The following is an 18,002-nucleotide window of genomic DNA, read 5'->3' on the forward strand; positions in this document are numbered from 1 at the left end:
ATGAAATTGCCCCTGCATCTGTTTTTCTGCGTCTCATGTCATTAAAACCTTATTAGCTTTCCATTCATGCTAGTTTTTATTCCATTCATGTTTATCAGAATTACATTGTTTTTTAAATTTATTTCGTGGTTTGCTTTAAAGAAGAATGATGCTCATGATTTTTCTCTGGATATTTAATTGGTAAGAAATTTCTCAAGAGTGACCATGTATCACCCAAATTCTATTATCCCACAGATACAGCTAAATTCAAAATATGATTTGCAATAAACAATGCTTATGGTATGTTCGTGCTCATATGATTTTCTCCAAATTTCCATTACATCATTTGGAACATCCTTGAACACAAAGGAAAGACAATTATCATCAGGACATATCTCTAAGTAATGAGCTAAACAATTGCAACAAAAAAGTAAAGAAATCATCTTATAAGCACATTGTAGAAACAAGTTTCCATCTTAAAAGACAGACACTGCCTTTCAACATTACTGCTAATCTAAAGAGTTAATCTTGAAAAATACATGTGTATAACATTAAATAATAAGCAAGCAAATGGCTAGCAAACATCTGATTTCAGAACAGAACTTAGCTCAGAGATCATACTGGAAATACAGTAAACCTAAATGCTAAAATCTAACTTGTCACTCTTGAACAGTGGAGTCACACCTCTTCAGTGAAAAGCAAAAATAATGGCCAAAATCTGGAGTTGGTGCTCCAGCTGCTTCCAACTGCTCTTAAAAACAAATAAACAAAAGTAGATGATTTGTATCTTAAGCTACATCCAAAAATATCCATTTCTTGTTCCAGTTTTCAGTAGTCAATATTCTGTACTAATATTATTTTGGTGTGTATATCTTTTACATTCTTTGCAAGTAGGCGAGAAAAATAAAATGAATTTGAGGTATTTTCACTGCCATGCTTTTGACTGAAAAGCTGATAACTTCAGCATGCCCTATCTAACCTCACAATCCAATAGTTCACAAACAAGCATTCAGACATCTACATTACACTCTAGTAACATGAAATAGAAATCATGTAAAACTTCTGTAAAGCATTCTACAAATCACAGTTTTGGTTTGGATTGTACGAGGCAGCCAATCCCATCCAGCTCAAGGTTTGTTTGTTGTTTTGTTTTTCTAACTTGTCAAAGAAAACTTGCTTTCAAAATCCAAAACATTATTTCAAGATATTCTTATGAGGCAACAATACAAGATTATGGGCTGGAAAAAAGATTATTCCAGACACCAGTGCAAATATTTTAAAAGTCCTCCTTTGGAAACTTGTGCACAAGAAAAACTTCTTCAAGTTACATTTGACTTGATGACTTAACACTTTCCTAGCAGCAGCTGGTGTCTACCAAGGCATTCCCTGCAGACGGAAATAAAACACTACCGATGACAATTTAAAGGGCAGTGCTAGAAATGAACCAGGCTGGACAACTGGTGCCACAAATCACGTTTTAAATTTTGTCATGGTTGAGTGCTGAGAACAATGGAATCACAACAGAATGATTTATATTATGATAGTGATATAATTCAATATAATACCACCTGTTCAAGGAACGGGGAAAAAAGTTCAACAGCACCTACCTGACTAGAATCAAATAGGATCATTTTCAAATGCTTTTGTTTGTGATGCTCTCTATCCAACATACTAGGGCAACTTCTAGCTAGTATAAATGATAATTAATTAATATATATTAAATAATCTAAGTTATTTAGCTCTCATTCATTAGCTTTAATGTGTTATGAAATATACATATACCTATATATATATATTCATTCTGAGGAACTGGTTCTCTTTCTCATCCAGCTTGTATTTACATCTCTACAATACTGTCCATCTGCCAGAACACGTACAATTTTTACAATATCTCAAAAAGCAGAAAACATATTCTTGTGGAAAGATTTGGTTTATATGACACAAAATTAGTCAGCAATATCTGAAGGCTGCTTTTGTTGTTTAGGAAAAAGATGTGCTGTAAGCCTTTAAAGATACAGATAAAAAACTACACAAATGTTGTGAGAGATGTGTGCACACAACTGAATTTAAGATCTGCTTCTTTCCTCACAGAAGGTTCCATTTCAGATACAAGGATTTTAAGTGAATTATATGAAATCTGAGGATGGGTGAATGAATATGTATGAATAAATGAGTGATCACGTGGAAGCTTGAATTCATTATTCATTTAAATGGATAAGGATTGAAATACAGTTTTACATTTCATATAGACACAAGAATGTATATTTTAATTGCAGCTGAATTAAAACGCCAAAGAGATATCATTGATGACAGAAAAACATACTTCCTTTGTTAGCCACTCCAAATATCACACAGATTTACACATGACGTTAAGTACATTCCATGAACCATAAGATTTATAGTTCAAACTGCAAAACAAGGTAATATTTATGTATTATTAAGTATGAAACCATATGCTAACTGTGCCCAAATACATAAGAAGGATATTCCAGATTTGTTATTCAGGTTCTATTCAACATCATAAAATAAATCAGCTGCTCTTAAACAAGTCACTGCATTGCTCAGACAGGTAGTATTATTTATCTCTCTCCACCTGAGTTTCTTTCTGCCTGTTGTTAGTTCTGGAATCACAGCTCTCCAAACAGAAATGAATTTGGGAAAATAAAAGTTTGCAAGTAGATCTGACTTCAGCATGATATACGTGATAACTTCAGTCAAAGCTAGATGAAATACTGGTTTCAAACTAAATTATAAACTTCTTCTAAAGCAGTAGTATTTCCTTGCCACTCATGAAGGATTTTACCATATAAGCAGAAGACTGTAAAAAACTGCTTGTCACTGTACAATTCAGTGTAATACATTAGAATATCAAAATACATCGTTTATGATGAATCAACTCCTATGTCTGAACTTTTGCTGCTAACACCACTTAAAATGCTTGAAGTAAATTAAAAAAAATAATTCAAATTCTGTAAATGCACTATGGTTAGTCCTCCGCTTGAAAGCACTGGCTTCCAAATTCAATACTTTATTCACTAATTGCTAATTAGTGATGTCTCCATCTTAAATTTTACAAATAATGGAAATGATCTGAAAATATACTTCATTACATGCAGTTCCTAAGACTTTTCTCATGCAAGTCTATTACCACTGAGAGTTTTTTTCAGCCCCATAGGGTAAACAGACTAAGGTCACTTATTTTTACCACTGTCTTTCTTTTGAGATAGGTAACTGCTATATCAGAACTGAAATATCTTCATTCCAAATACGCAGAATAGCTAAAAACAGCCATGAAACACAAGTAGATAAAATCTGCTTTCAGTGTTTTTCACAGGACAGTGATGATATTCTCACATAAAGACCAGGCTTCAAACTTAGTATCATAGAATCACAGAATGGCTTGGCTTGGAAGGGACCTTTAAGATCTTTCAATTCTGATCCTGCCCATGGGAAAATTAAAGCAACAAAAGGCATACCAGATGGTGAATGTAAAACAGTGCAAAACAAACACTGAGGATGAGAGAAGGTAAATTTCTAGTTCTAAAACAAAATTCTAACAAAAATTCAAGTCAGTATTTGCACCAAAGTTGTTATAAAAATGAATGCTTATGAGCTGGGCCCATACTAAGTTGTACTTTACAGTTAAAAAATAATAATAATAATTTTTTGGAGGTTATGACAACAGGTATTGAAGCTCAAATGTCCCCAGTAACAGATTTGATGCACACTCGGATAGGAGCTCTTAAATTATCAGAGAGTGGCAGAATACACTTGGCCGCTTGTCTCACTCTTACATATTCTCTCACTTTCAAAGACTGGATGGTGGATAAACCTTCACTTTTACCATCTGCAACAAAAAATAGCAAAGTGCTCATCCCATGTAAAAGTAAAATTATTTCTGAATAAACACACTGATCCATGATTTTACATTCCTCAGAATAAAGGTATATAAAGCACAAGGAATAAGTGTAAGAACAAAACTGCATCCAAATTTATACTAAAAGTGTCACTGCAGTCATTTGTGGAAGGATTTTTATCTACAATTTTAACTTCCAATGACACTTGTTCTGCACAGAGTTCACAATAGCTGACCACTACCTCTGTCTAACTGTTGTCACTGTAATATTCATCTGATATAGAAAATTTATGTTACTCATATCATACAAGTGAGAAAGCAAAGCAGAGAAAGATTAAAGAGCATTCATTTTTTATCTTGTTTACTTAAAATTTAGGCTCTGATCCCAGTACAGAAAATGCTTGCATTTACCTTAGTCAAATTTTCAACTTTCAATGAGTCTTCATAAATGAAAATTTTGTCCTGTAAAGATTTCTTCAAAATATCAATCTTATTTCTATTCTTGGATCCTGTTTTTTTCGTTTTAGAATGTGGCTGTAAAAAGATGAATGCAAAGTGCTTTATTTGTAAGAGACAGATGGGTATGTTAACATTAAGATTACAACTTACTGTATTTGGCAGATTCAATAATTAATTAAATATGTGGCAAGGACAACTTTCACTAAGAAAATATTTCTAAAATGCATGTGTTAGCTATTCACTCGGAAGATTCCTTTCAGATATTCAGACAAAGCTGGAAATTTCCTTTTAGATTTCTTTCAAGTAGAATTATGTATGCATCCTTCCCATGAAACTGTTATAAATTTTATTTTAAACAACCTTTAGCAGTGACAATACAACAAGATTTTAACAGATACATTATCTCCCCAGCACGGTTAAAAATGAACAAAGAATATTAATTTAAGAGCTACATTGTTTTCCAGACACATTATATGAATCTCAAATGAACCATGATAGTATTAAGGAGCACCGTTCCATGTAATCAAATTATTCTTGACCTTTATATTTCTTTACAAGAATACCAACTAAGTATAATGTACTCTCAGGGAAATGATAACATCTGCTCAACTATAAGGCTTTGCAAAGTCATTTTCTTTTTTAAGTACTTCAGAAATTATTAAGGTTTTGATCTAGCCTACTTTCTATTGCAATTATCCCAAGTTCACTTACACATTCAGAAAACATAACTGAAACAAAACAGAGCAAAGCAAAGTCCTTCATTTACGATGGCATCAAACAAATCATACAGGAAACAATTCTCTTTCTGCTGAATAAGGACAGAAAACAATTTATGACTCCACAAGTTTTACATTTTACTGAAGGTATTATTAAACACCCTTCATACAATTATTTAAAATTTAAAAAGGGGATAGATTTGATAGATGGGAAAGTTGTTGGGAAAGTCTCTCCAACCTTAAACATATAAATATGTAGATTTAAAACAACCAAACAGAAGAAGAAAATCCTCAGTACCTGCACAATTTTCTTGGAAAGAAGAATCAAATATCAAGCTATATTCTTGCCAAGAATGATCAGCTACCTCAGGGATTTCACTTTCTTAAGCAAACAAGATAATGTAGGACATTCCTCTAAAAATACTCCCTTATCCGCCCTTACTTCCTCCTTATTGCCAAATTTAGTGAAGCATGGGGGTTGCAGGTAAAACTGCAATTTGGGTTGTGCCTGATCTTCCTGAAGCTTAGCACTGCTCCAGGTTTTGACATTTCAGTGTCTCTCCTCAGAAACGTGCCTCCTTTTGGCCACCCAACTGCTTCCTTCTACCTACACCTTCATCTTGGAGAGGCTGGAGGATACGCAAGCAGTAGCTATATGCAGGTGTGTGTGAAGCAAGCATACTCCCCTATGCTCAGTTACCTTTTAGTCCACCATCTGCACACAGAGGAAGAGCGTACTTCACAGTCACCCCTATGAAGAAGCTTTTGACCTGTATCTGCACATGAGGCCAACAACCTGTGGATGACCTATATGAACATCTCACCCATTCCCAAATTGATTCCAAATGTTCCCACCTGCATATTGGTCATTGCTAGATTCTGATTGACTTTCAGTAGCTGTGCATCTCTCCACTCCAGCTCAAAAGCCTGAAGTAAAGCTCTTGCTCTTATCTTGGGCAGAGCCAAACTGCTGTCCAGCTGAGAAAAGCAGCAGTGGAACTCCTGCCTCATTTTGAGCAACTTCTCTTCAGATAGTGAAAGGGGCAAAGTTAGAAGATGCCTGTTGGGGAAAAAGAAAAAAAGTAAAGCCATTTGCTGTTCAGTGATACAAACAACTCTGTACAAAATTTTAAGGCGTGCAGAAAAATATGTGACTTTGATCATTCTTTTTTTGTCTTATCATACGAGAGTTATTTATTTCTCCTGGGACTGAGATGCTCAACATGTTCAAAATTTCCTTGGAGATACTTCAATTTCTTCACACAGAACTTCTCAGATTGTAAAAAATCATTTGCAAAATAAAACAGATTCAGAATTAAAAAATAAATATATATAATTCTGAGCACTTATGCATAGAATCCTTCCACTACCACTTCAGAAAATACAGACTCTGAAGTTAAGGCTGTAATTCTTGTAAAGTTTCTCTGTGCTTTTTCCCAGCACTTAGCTGTCACAGCCACTGAGTGGAAAAAAAGTATCTCTTTATAATAAACTCATATATGTCACCTGTCCCATCACTAAGTGGTTTGACTTGTTCTTCGTAAAAAAGCTTTCAGCAGTCTGAACAACACAGATTACATTTTAACAATGTGAATCACTCAAAATTCATTTTTTGTAGAAGAAAGGTTTCCAACACAGAAGTCTGGGGAACTGCTCCTCAGGTCAAGGTGAAGTTGACATTAAAAAAAAAAAAAAAAAAAAAAAAAAGCCAGAACTTAAATTCATCTTCCAGATTTGAGTGACCTTAAACTACAATCATATTCTTATTCTGTGACTAAAATATTATTTGAATATTTGATAAAAGTAGATTAACTTTTTAATTTTTTCTATTTCCCAAAAATGCATTTGCATTTAAAATATGAAGAGTATATATATTATATATATATATTTAAATAATTTTTCTTTTTAAAATGTTATTGTCCTGTGAGCCCCATTAAGCCTGATGCTTTTAATCAATGTAACACAGGCTTACAGAAACTCATAGTTCAACTGAAATATTTCTGGGTTTTGAAATGCAGATTCCATTCCTGTTTACTGATTCATCAAAGTACATTTAAACTCTATATTAAAACATTTTCAATATGAGTATTGCTCACTTAAAAATAAGTAAGGCAATATTACACCAAATAAGCATTTATAGTATTCTTTCTATTCCTCTTGCTGTCTTAGACCTTCAACAGAAGAAAATCCACAGTGTGTAAAGTCTGTAAATCACAATTTTGTAAAGCCCGTACTTAAAAAAACTTTCAGCATTAATGACCTTCACAAACTTTGGACTGACTCACTGTCTCTCCAACAAGCAATAAAAAGGAAAAGCTATCACTCAAAACAGTTGTGAAAACTATATGGCAGATAAACATGCAAACGTAAGAGCTGGTATCTGTGACTGAAATAACCAAAATCAACAGCCACTGGATTAGAAAAAAGACAGCGATAGATTGTAAGGGCCTTTTGACAGAACAGTTGCATAAATGCTGAAGTTTTTGTATGTATATGCCCATATTTTACTAGAAAAAGCAGGCAGCTTACTATTGCTGGAAATAAAGATAGCATCTAACAAATGTAACAGGCAATGATGTATACTGGAACACAATTACCTTGGAATCGAAAATTAGGAAAGACCTGCTGGGTCATACAATCTCCTTTCCTGCTCATACAGGTCTGTTCTCAGTAATATATTCTGAGATAATAAGATAAGCTAGAAGATGCACCAAAATGGCTTACAAGAAAGTATTTAAAATGCTGAACAAAATGCAAGGGCCTTGAAAACAGAACCAAACCAAGATGCAAATGGATTTTATTCTTTAACAAAGCAAACATGCAGTGGACAAGGTTTCTTGCCCTGTCTTGCCTGTACAGCAGACAAACTTAAGAGACATGCTGCCTGGACAAAAACAACCAAGCAAATCTCTTTTATTCATAGAAGAGGCAGTAAGCAGAAAGTTTAACTGATGCATTTTTTCTTTATGATTTCTCACATTTGGTGTGCTTGTTCCTTAGGCTCCACACATCGCCTGTTCCAGTGGTTTCCTCTAAAGCTACAATTCTGTTACTATGTCTCTAACCAAGTTTGTTGTTAAGTACATTGTATAGGAAATGCAATACTGTAAACGTTCAAGTAATAAAACAACTAAGTCAAAAAAGTACTTGAAAGACAAATGCTTAACAACACTGCAAGCTTATCCAGGAAATTGCTGCACAGCACTGTGCCTGCTTTCTCTTGGCTACAGTCATGGTCCCTCCCTTCCTAAGGTCTCCCAGGGGAGGTAGCATGGCCCCCCACCTTTCCACCTCCACAAGGTCACATCATAGCATAAAGCAACGGCCAGAGGATGTGCCTGAAGTCAGCAAATCTCTGCAGCATCACCTGCATTGCATGCCATGATGCCTCTCTGCCTTGGGACCTCGGTACCAGCAGCATTTTGTCATCAGGGCAAATTAACCAAGTCTGACGGATGGAGCTCAAGAACTGGAGGGGTACACTACTATGCTGGGCATTTATGAAATAAGTAAAATTACTGTTGTAGAGCATAAATGAGCACATGATAGATAAAGCTTGACTTGTGGCTGGAAGGGATACATAAAAATCGATTGTAGGGATAAATAGGCCTGACTAAATGACATTTGCAAAGTAACCTGGATCTCTGAGAAGGGACTGAGAACAACGATGAAAGACACACAAGTGACAACTGACACAGGCTAAACTGAAGTATAAAAATAGTACTGCACTGTTTTGGTTTTGAAAACACTATTTCCTGGAAATTCCACTGAAGAGTTAGACTGTAGAGGCTGTCAGCTCATGCTGCTGGCTCTGCAGGGGCTGAGCATTTGTGAGAATCAGTTCCCAGGTGCATGACAGAGAACTGGTCATTAACAATTACAACCACACAGGTCTGTCAGCTACTAGTTTATTACTAATTAGAAAAACAGAAGAAAAGAGAGAGATACTTGCATGAATACTGATTGTTCCCAGCTCCTTAATCTTCTTTGTTGTGAAAGACTATTTTCCAGCTCTTGGCTTAGTTTTTGCCTGGTGAGCTGAAGCAACTCTTCAGCAGCTGTGCTCTTTTCACGTTTTTCCCTTTCAAGGTGTTCACGTTTAGCAATGATCTCTTTTTTATGCTCCTCCACAACTTCCAGCAGGAACATCTTTGGCACACTGAGCTTTATCAGCTCTTGCACAAATACTCCATATTGAACAAGTTTAAGTTCTTCAACAGTTTTCTCTGTTAGATTAAATATAAGGTCTCTCAGCTCTTCACTGCCTTCATTATCCAGCTTTTCAGTAAGTTCTTCAAATTCAATGGCATGATCACTCAGAAGAGTTTTCCAGTGGCTCAGGTAGTCAGTGATCTCCCTTGAGGTTTTAAAGGCGTTCCCTACGGACAACTGCTCCTTCCGTTGCTCTTTCTGCAGATTCATTTGCCAAAAAGAGGAACAAGATTAAGAGAAGAGACAGATCTCAAATGTAAGCTTGTTAAATACGCATATTATAGCAAAAATAAAATTCTGCTTTTCAGTGTTCTCAAAACTGCTTTTCAGTGTATGGATATCTACTTAGTAGGCAACATAATGGTTTTATATGCATCAAGCAGGTCGAGGGAGGTGATTATTTTAATTATCTGAGATTATTTTAATTATTGTTAGAGAGAAAGGCTATGACTTACAGAAACGTATGATCATGTGGTTTGACCAATCCCAAAAAGATAAAACTGTAACAATGCACAAGTAGACTAAGCAAATGGGCTTCATAAGTTTCTTCACTTACATTAATTTCTTGCAGGCTTTTTCTTTTTTTTTTATTTATTTATGAAAAGCTGTTAATTACTGAATAATAAACACAGTACAATACATGATCATACACAGCAAATAAAAGTGAACATTTATTTTCATCTCTGTTTTGGCTGACCTCCAACCTAAGAACTATGCCTTACTTTTCAGTACATTCAATTTTTCCTTCACGTTAAGCCCTGGAAAAATAAATCTACTGAAAATAATTACCTTTTGCAACATTTTCCACTTTCGCTTGGTAATGAGTTTCTGATGAAGCTTTTGCTTTTCTTGTTTTAAATCATGATCGAATTTTTGTTTAACAGAATTAATTTCAGCCTCAGCTCGGTCCAGCAGCATTTCCAAATGACTTTCATGTAGATGACCCGCTCTGTAACAATAATGGTGTTTGAAACCTCTTACCCCCAATTCTTACAAGCAAAAAGATATTTAAAGCAATTAGTACAGTAATAAGGCTCCACAAAGCAGCCACAAAGAAAGATCTTTGTTTTTTTAGCAGTAACATAATTCTTAAATAGACAAGCAGATAACAGAAGGATAGCCCTAATCTCAAAGATGAACGCAGAATCAAGGCAGTTTGTGAGGGCAGAGTATGAAGAAGGAATGGGAAGAAGGAAGAAAGGGAAGGCAAATGCAAAACCAATTACATATCATCTAGTAATGTAAGTAATATTCAAATGAGACATTTCAAACCTTATATATTATGAATAATATTTACATCTTTCATTTAATGCCACTGGGATGCAACTCTAGATGTCTTTTATATTTCCTTCTCATTAAAAGCAATCTTCTCTTTTAAGGATGTAATTTAATCAAATAAAAACACTTAGATTCAGCTTTCCTATTGCATTTAAATAAGAAAAAGATTTCAAACAGTGAAATATAATACTATGACAGAGCAAACTCTCGGTCTTAGGCACATGGTTATTTCAAACTGAAGTTTAGATCTACCCGCAGTTGCTATCCTATTTAACATTAAAGATTAAGCAAAATACAAATAATAGTTTAATAGTTACAAAAATTCTCTTCCTATACACTCAAATTTAATTTCTAAAATTGTCTGCTGTCCTATTTACACTATTTACAATAGAAAATTCCCAAATCTTTCTCAAACAACAGAAGAATGGAAGAGCATCTTAACGCAGACTATCTTAAGTCAGGCCAGTCTGCTGGGCCGTTTATATTTTATATTAAGTTTATTTATATATATTAAGTTTATATTAAGCACACTGGAGTTTTGAAGTGGTGCTGAAAAGGCCAAATGAAATTTTGAGCAGAACGCACCTCTTCCAAAGCTGAATCTGGATGTTGTCCAAAATTTCCTGGTTTAATTTCCAAATCCCCTCTTCCCGTATCAATATTACATACAAAGCATGGGTTCAATACAATTTTGAAAAATTTGGTATGTTGGTCTTTATATGTTGGTCTTTCAGGTCTCTGTTCCAGCATGATACCTAGCAGAATTAATAAGCTACAGTAATGGCTAAACACAGCAATCTACCACCACAACCTTCTCCATGTATGGGGCCTAATTCTGTTTTATTAGGATTTGTTCATACTGTTGCAGCCTTATTCTAACTAAGAAAAAACTTCAAACTACAAGCTAAAATAAGTGAAGGAGAATATAAAGTTCTAACTTGATTGCAGTTACTGCATTATAAATGTGGTGTCCAAATTCCACAACTCTCACCTCTCCAACTAGAGCTCATGCACCTGCAGATATCTGAGCAAGCCACAAAATAACCCCCATGTACTGACTGTGCTGGAGAGAAACTCAGATCTGCATTCTCACAGCTATGTCAACCAGAGAATGCCTCCTTTTACAGAGGTTTCTTCCAGTGTCTACTGCATTTTTCTACTCCTCTGTAAGGAGGATTAAAATGCCTCTCAGCAACTTGAGAGCAATTCACCAAGCATTATTCTCATATATTTTGGCAAAGTCATTTTTGCCTTGAAAGTAAATAAAGTTCAGTGTTATGTCCAAGCAAATCATTATGGACCCAAGAGCACCAAGTTTCGTATCTGTATTTGATAGATCTCATGCTTCCTTTCTGATCAAGCCCAAGGCAAAAGATTATTGCATCAAAGGTAGATTTATTATGGTAAGATAATAACCAAGTATTATTCTTAACACCTTCAGCCTGTCTCACATTGAAGAAATAAACCCAGTCTTACTGCACCCAATTAAAATCCCTGTCCAGAGCAGTGGAAAGATCTGCAATAGAAAAAGATAGATGTGCTGGAATCATCCTGCAAATGAAAAATTTCCAAACAGACATGCAACACAGAATGACTGGAAGATGATTTATCTTAGGATTAAAAAAAAAAAAAAAAGAGCCTACATTATTTCAGTTCAGGGTTGTTGATTATTTAGAGATCCATATGCCTTTTTCTCAAACTGCATTTGATGATCTATTTGGAATCTACTTAAAAATCCCACATAATAAAATAGTGGGCAGAACTCCTGCCATTTCAGAGGCCTATAGGAGTTTAAACGGTAACTTCTATTAATCAGTATTATGGTAGTTCCTAGGAGGCTCTGTCATTCCAAGAGAACTTCATTTCTAGTTCCATACAAATACAGAGTAAAAACAGTCGGTGTATTAGAAGTGAAAGACACTCTGTTACCAAAGGACTGTGAACTGAAATACAAAACAAAAGGAGAGGAGAAAGACAGTGAAATAGTATAAGATTGTATGATATGCTTGGTCTCAGCATACCACACATTGAAAAAATGTGCAGGCATATGTTTAATGTTTTTGTACAAGGAGAATGTTAATGAAGGAGAATACTACAGTAATGACAGAGAGGTTTACAGGAAGATTCATGCAAATGCAGTGAGCGTCTTGGAAGGTACAGAGATGCAGTGTGGGCTCATGAGAAGCACACATCATAGGTCAACTGGAGAAAAACCTTGACTTCTCTGTACAGAATGAAAGCCTAAAGGTTTACAGAAAAAATGTATAGTAAAAGCACTAAAAATAAGAAGTAGTAGATTGTATTAAATGTAATGGAGAACTGCCTAATGAAAGCTGTACCCCAGCAAAGAAATGTTTTATGGAGGCTAGAGAAGAAAGTCACTGAAGCAGAAGAGATCAATCAGAAAAGCTGTATATGGAGGCTGTCTCAAAACAGACTGTATGCAGAGAACCTGCATGATGATGTCCAGGTTACTGCACTTCAGCTATTTTAGGATTTTACCTGCCAAACTGGCATAGTACCAATAATAACTGAAGTAAATAATTCAAGGCTGTAAAAGCTTAACACAGAAAAGAGCTATATGCAGAAAAGGCTGCAAGAAATCATGAAAAAGCTCTGTGCTGTTGCATTACTACTGGAGATATTCACTTTCAATCAACTTCTGGAATAAGATGATATTATGGACACAAATTTAAAGTAGCAGCTCCAAACTACTCTTGCTCAAATTTTAACTCCCAAATTTGTAAATATGCCTTAAATCAGTTTAGAGGTAAAAACTGAAATTCAAGCCTGCCTAGCACAGATTATAACTTCCTCTGGGTTTATACCAATATATTTCAGTTTGCTTGTAGGAAAAAAAAATAACTAGCAAAAAATTTAAATAACTATATTCTGTAATTTGTTCTTCAGAATGGAATTTGAATAAGAATCTGGGCAAAATTTGCTTGAATGGAATTTGTGACCCAGCAGATATGGGAAGTTACAGGAAAATAACTAGTTCTACACTCAAAAAGTGAGATGGGATTTATTCTCTACAAATGTCATCTAGAACTATGGATACATTTTCTTTTTCTGCCAGTCTGAGAAGTTTGGAAGGGGAGCACTACGGAATTATTTTTCATCTTGGAAATTATGCTTTAAGAGGGAAGAAGCTGTTGGCTTTTTGGAGGAAGGGTATTTTTTTTTGTATGCCTGTACAATCATCCCTCCTATTATATTTCTGGAGATGAAATCCACTAGGCCTTACTAATACTACATGTCTTCTCTTCATTCTGTTGTTGATCTGTTTTCTGACTATTAAGCGCAGTAACAAGCATTGAACACTGAGTGGAACCTATTTTTCGACTTGAGAAATTCCAGTTGTTATTGCAATGATTTGATCCAAGGACGCAGTGGTTATACAGATGAGTTTCTCATTAAGGCCTTTCACATAATGACATCTGTGAAAACATCTCAGAACATTTCTTGCATAATACGTTTCTGAAAAGAGGCACAAACTGATGGAAAGGAACTTTCTGTGGAAGATGTGCCTGAGTTCTATTTCCTATGCCAAGAGATTTATTTCTGTCTTAGAGCCACACAGCTGCAGATTTTAGCAAAACAGGCAAAGCAGTCTAAGCATATGGGAAGAACCACTCTCTGATCAACAAATCTTGAGGCTGAACTCAGCATGTCAGTAAACAAGAAGAGTAAGCAAAGGCTACATGAATTAAATAAGTTAATGTACCATCTCAACGGATGCAATCTTTTGGTTTTGGACAGACTTCCTGCTTTCTAATATTAAATTACTTTTAATGTAAATCAACATCATGAAAGAAAATACACAAGGTAAAGTCTGATATATCTCTCCAGTGCTGACTCTTGCCACTGATGCCAAAAGGCTGGTGTTGCATTACCTATGTTAAACTTGCTCTCTGAATGCATGCCCCATACGATGCCAGTGAATAACACCAATACAGACATCTGAAACACACAAATTAAGATGCGTACACAGGACCTGTAGCAGCAGTGCTGGATTGTTTTTCAGCCAATTGACACTGGTGTCAGTTACAAAATATTAGAATAAACTCAACCCCCACACATATTTTTATTCATCTTTCTTGCTAGGAAACATAAACACCAAGATGGATACCAAAAAAAACAACTGAGGCATTTACCTTTCCATCTTATTAATGAGATTCAATATCTGAGTTGCTGCTGCATTTATAAGAGCAGAGGCCTGAGAATCCCTTAACTGTATCTTTCTTATAAGATACTCTCTGTAAGCAAATCTTCTGTTCAGATGATACTTCTTGCTAGCTTGCAAAAAATCCATTAGCTCTTCAATGTCTCCCTACAGGAAAGAACGTGAACAAACATATCTAATTAGATATAATTGTAATTTCAACTAACACCTAAGGGTATCAGGTCAGACTTGCTTCTAAACAGAGAGAAGTTAAAAAGTTTTTACAAGTGAAAAAAACAGTGAGCTCATACAAACTTAAGTCTGGAGATCATGTTGAATTATTAACATTATTTCATCAAAAGAAAATAACACAAAGAGCCTTTGGTATGAATACCTCTATTTTATGTGTACTCTCCTAAATTGACTTCAAAGACAAGGATACATCTCCTACATGTGTCCAGCACGGCATGGGAAAATCCACACTAGCTGTACGCAGGCTGGCTCAGAAGTTTCTGCTTTCAACAGTTTGGAATAGGAAAGGTTTAAGTCTACAAGTGGCTGCATTAGACACCAAATGTGTGTACAGGATGGTTTCTAGCACACATTCAGGTATCTAAGACAAGTTCTAATACTTAGGTCACCCATGTTCAAGTAGCAAAACAAACATCTTCAGGATTTCTTTCTTTGCCCTATCATTTATGGTTGCTTAGCTACCTTTTGGAGAAGTTTTTATAGCATGTATGTCTTTTAGTGACCCATGTGAGGCTTTTTTTGTACAAAGCATTGACAATGCACCTAGTTTTACAAGTGGACCTTATGTTTTAACACTTACTTTTCAGATACTGCTTTGTAACCTCCAAAACCTCAATGTCTAGGATCCCGACACTCATTCGTCAAGAAACAGGCAGAAGAACAATTCCCAGAGTTTTTAGAATCCATAACACTAACTTCCAACACAAACAGAGTAAAAAGTCCTTCAAGGACACACACTATGCTGTTGCAATGCACCCTGACATTTCTGTCAGAAGCTAAGGGCCCCATTAACATCACCTAGGGCAGACTTGGAACCAGAAGTTTGCTGCACGAACACAAATCTGCTTACAGTCCACACTGTGGAAAAGGGCTCAAGGACAGAACTCTACTAAGTCAGCTTTCAGGAGCTATGCACAGACACAAAATACTCACTGCAAAACTTCAGATTTGTATATCACAATCTCCCCATGCATAGTGTAGGTAAGTTTTCAGCCTCATTTCTTCTGCATGACATAGGTGACCTCTTAGTCTTATTTTCCTTAAGTAGTAAAGACTAGCTTTAAAACCTTGGGCACTTTGAAAATATTACCAAGGAAAACAGAAGTCAAGTACTAGCAAATAATATTGTAGCAAATACATCTAATTCACTGTTGCAGAAAAAGGCTGTGCAAATGCATTCATATACAGTTGTACAGATATCTAAACATACATAACAATGGTAATATACTTTTAAATGTTATTCCTATGAAAATTAGCTATAATTAATAATATAATATAATATAATAATATAATATTGGTATATAATATATATGGATAATTTGGATATATGTATATATGGATATATATATATGGATATATATATATGGATATATATGAATATATGGATAAATTTATTGGTATATAATATATATATATGGATAATATATTGGTAATACATTTTAGGCACAAGTGCATACGCTTCCTGAAATATTTTACAAAAGTTACTATGGGTTTGTATTCTGTCATCAGCTTAAGAAGAGAACAGTTGTCCCATTACCTGTATTTTAGAGTAATCTTCCACTAATGATTTTGCTATTTCCAGTTTCAGCTCTCCCTTGAAAGTAGCATTTATTATCTGTGTAAAGAAGATGCTATGGAGCTCCTTTCTCTGGGAAACAGTCAGCTGTCTATAAGCCTTTGCAAAATACTCCTCCTGCTTTACCAGAAGGAACCTCTTCAGATGGTCCCGCTCCAGACTGTGAAGTCTATCCAGAAGACTTCTGTATTCTACAGCAGGCTGCAGAGAAGAGAATAATAAATAACTCTGAATAAATTCAGCATTCAAAATATTTTAAAGCATTGAAGTTAGTAGCTCGTATGTATTTTATGCACGCTCTGGTCGCTATCATTTCAGGTTTGAAGAAGGCTAATACTGAATCTGTGCACACTTTCCATGTTTATCTGCTGGAATGATGGATTGTACAATACTCAGTTAATAACCCAAATGATGCTTCCAAGGCATTATTAGAACTGAGAAGCATTTCTGAAGGTAAACCAACTTCATGAGATTCAACATATATATATATATATATATATATTTATATTCATATATATATATATGAAATTAATTTCTTACATTCAGCAATGTTGAAATCATATTAAAATTGAGTAGACTTACATAAGTCAGAAAACACAGATATCTAAAAACATACAGATTAGAAAAAAAACTATTACATTGCAAATCTTTGGAAGTTTTGATTATCAGTGACCTACTTTATCTATCGGTTTCTACAAATTAATCCAATAGAGCCATTTTAGAGTTACAACAATGGAGCAGAATTAAATGGCAATTAATTTAAAAGCTTCTTTGCAAGAAATACTTTCTCATAGCTCTCCAGTAAGATTTACGTATTCGCAGTTTTAATCACAGATGGCATGAACTCATTTTCAAATCAAAACATGCATGTCCCAAAGAGCAAAGGATACTTCTTATGTTAGCAGAGCTATCAAAGTGTTATGTGAGTCTTGTTCAGAATTTCATACTATTCATACTGACAAAACTGTCCTCTGCACTGAGCCTCCCTAAGCTCACCCCTCATTCCCAAGCGATGCACTGTAGGCAATGAACAATTGATCAAAAAGGCAAGGAATATCCATTCTTTGTTTTGACCAAAAAGGATGAAGAAGCTTTTGCTGCAGCTGCTTGTCACCGCTGTCTCTCTGACGTCACCCACTGGCAGGAGTTCAAGTGTGAGACATCCCTAATTCTCCAGCATATCCTCTTGGACCAAGTTCCACCGCAAGTAAAAAAAAAAACCAACCACATTCTTTCATACATTCTGCTGGGTTTTACCGTTCTCTTCCAAAAAGCATAACTACTGTCAGGATCTTAGGGGACTGAAAGTTGGGTAACAGAACATAAGTAGATCATAAATGCATAAGGACAATTGGTCTTAATTTTTTTAATGACAGCTACTGTTTGGGATTTCTAATATAAACAAGACTGAAAGAGCAGCAATGTATTTTGTGCAAATAAGATCTACTGGTTGAATGCACGTTTAGTAAAAATTTGAACACTGAACTCTGAATAATCTGAAATCAAAGT

General features: G+C 35.1%; 1 protein-coding gene across 2 annotated transcripts in view; it reads right to left on the minus strand.

The window, feature by feature from the left end:
- Positions 1 to 18,002, minus strand: part of EVC2 (EvC ciliary complex subunit 2) — a 63,681-nt gene that overhangs the window by 13,817 nt on the left and 31,862 nt on the right. For both annotated transcript variants that reach the window (XM_042871947.1, XM_042871948.1), the window contains 6 exons: positions 16,455 to 16,694; positions 14,658 to 14,833; positions 10,012 to 10,171; positions 8,963 to 9,420; positions 5,866 to 6,070; positions 4,247 to 4,369 (listed from right to left, as the gene is read on the minus strand). In XM_042871947.1, the coding sequence (XP_042727881.1) occupies positions 4,247 to 4,369; positions 5,866 to 6,070; positions 8,963 to 9,420; positions 10,012 to 10,171; positions 14,658 to 14,833; positions 16,455 to 16,694 (1,362 nt within the window). The remainder of the gene's footprint in view (positions 1 to 4,246; positions 4,370 to 5,865; positions 6,071 to 8,962; positions 9,421 to 10,011; positions 10,172 to 14,657; positions 14,834 to 16,454; positions 16,695 to 18,002) is intronic.

Source organism: Lagopus leucura, unplaced genomic scaffold (genome assembly GCF_019238085.1).
Source record: "Lagopus leucura isolate 7727_CA_CO unplaced genomic scaffold, USGS_WTPT01 Super-Scaffold_100004, whole genome shotgun sequence".
Taxonomy (NCBI): domain Eukaryota; kingdom Metazoa; phylum Chordata; class Aves; order Galliformes; family Phasianidae; genus Lagopus; species Lagopus leucura.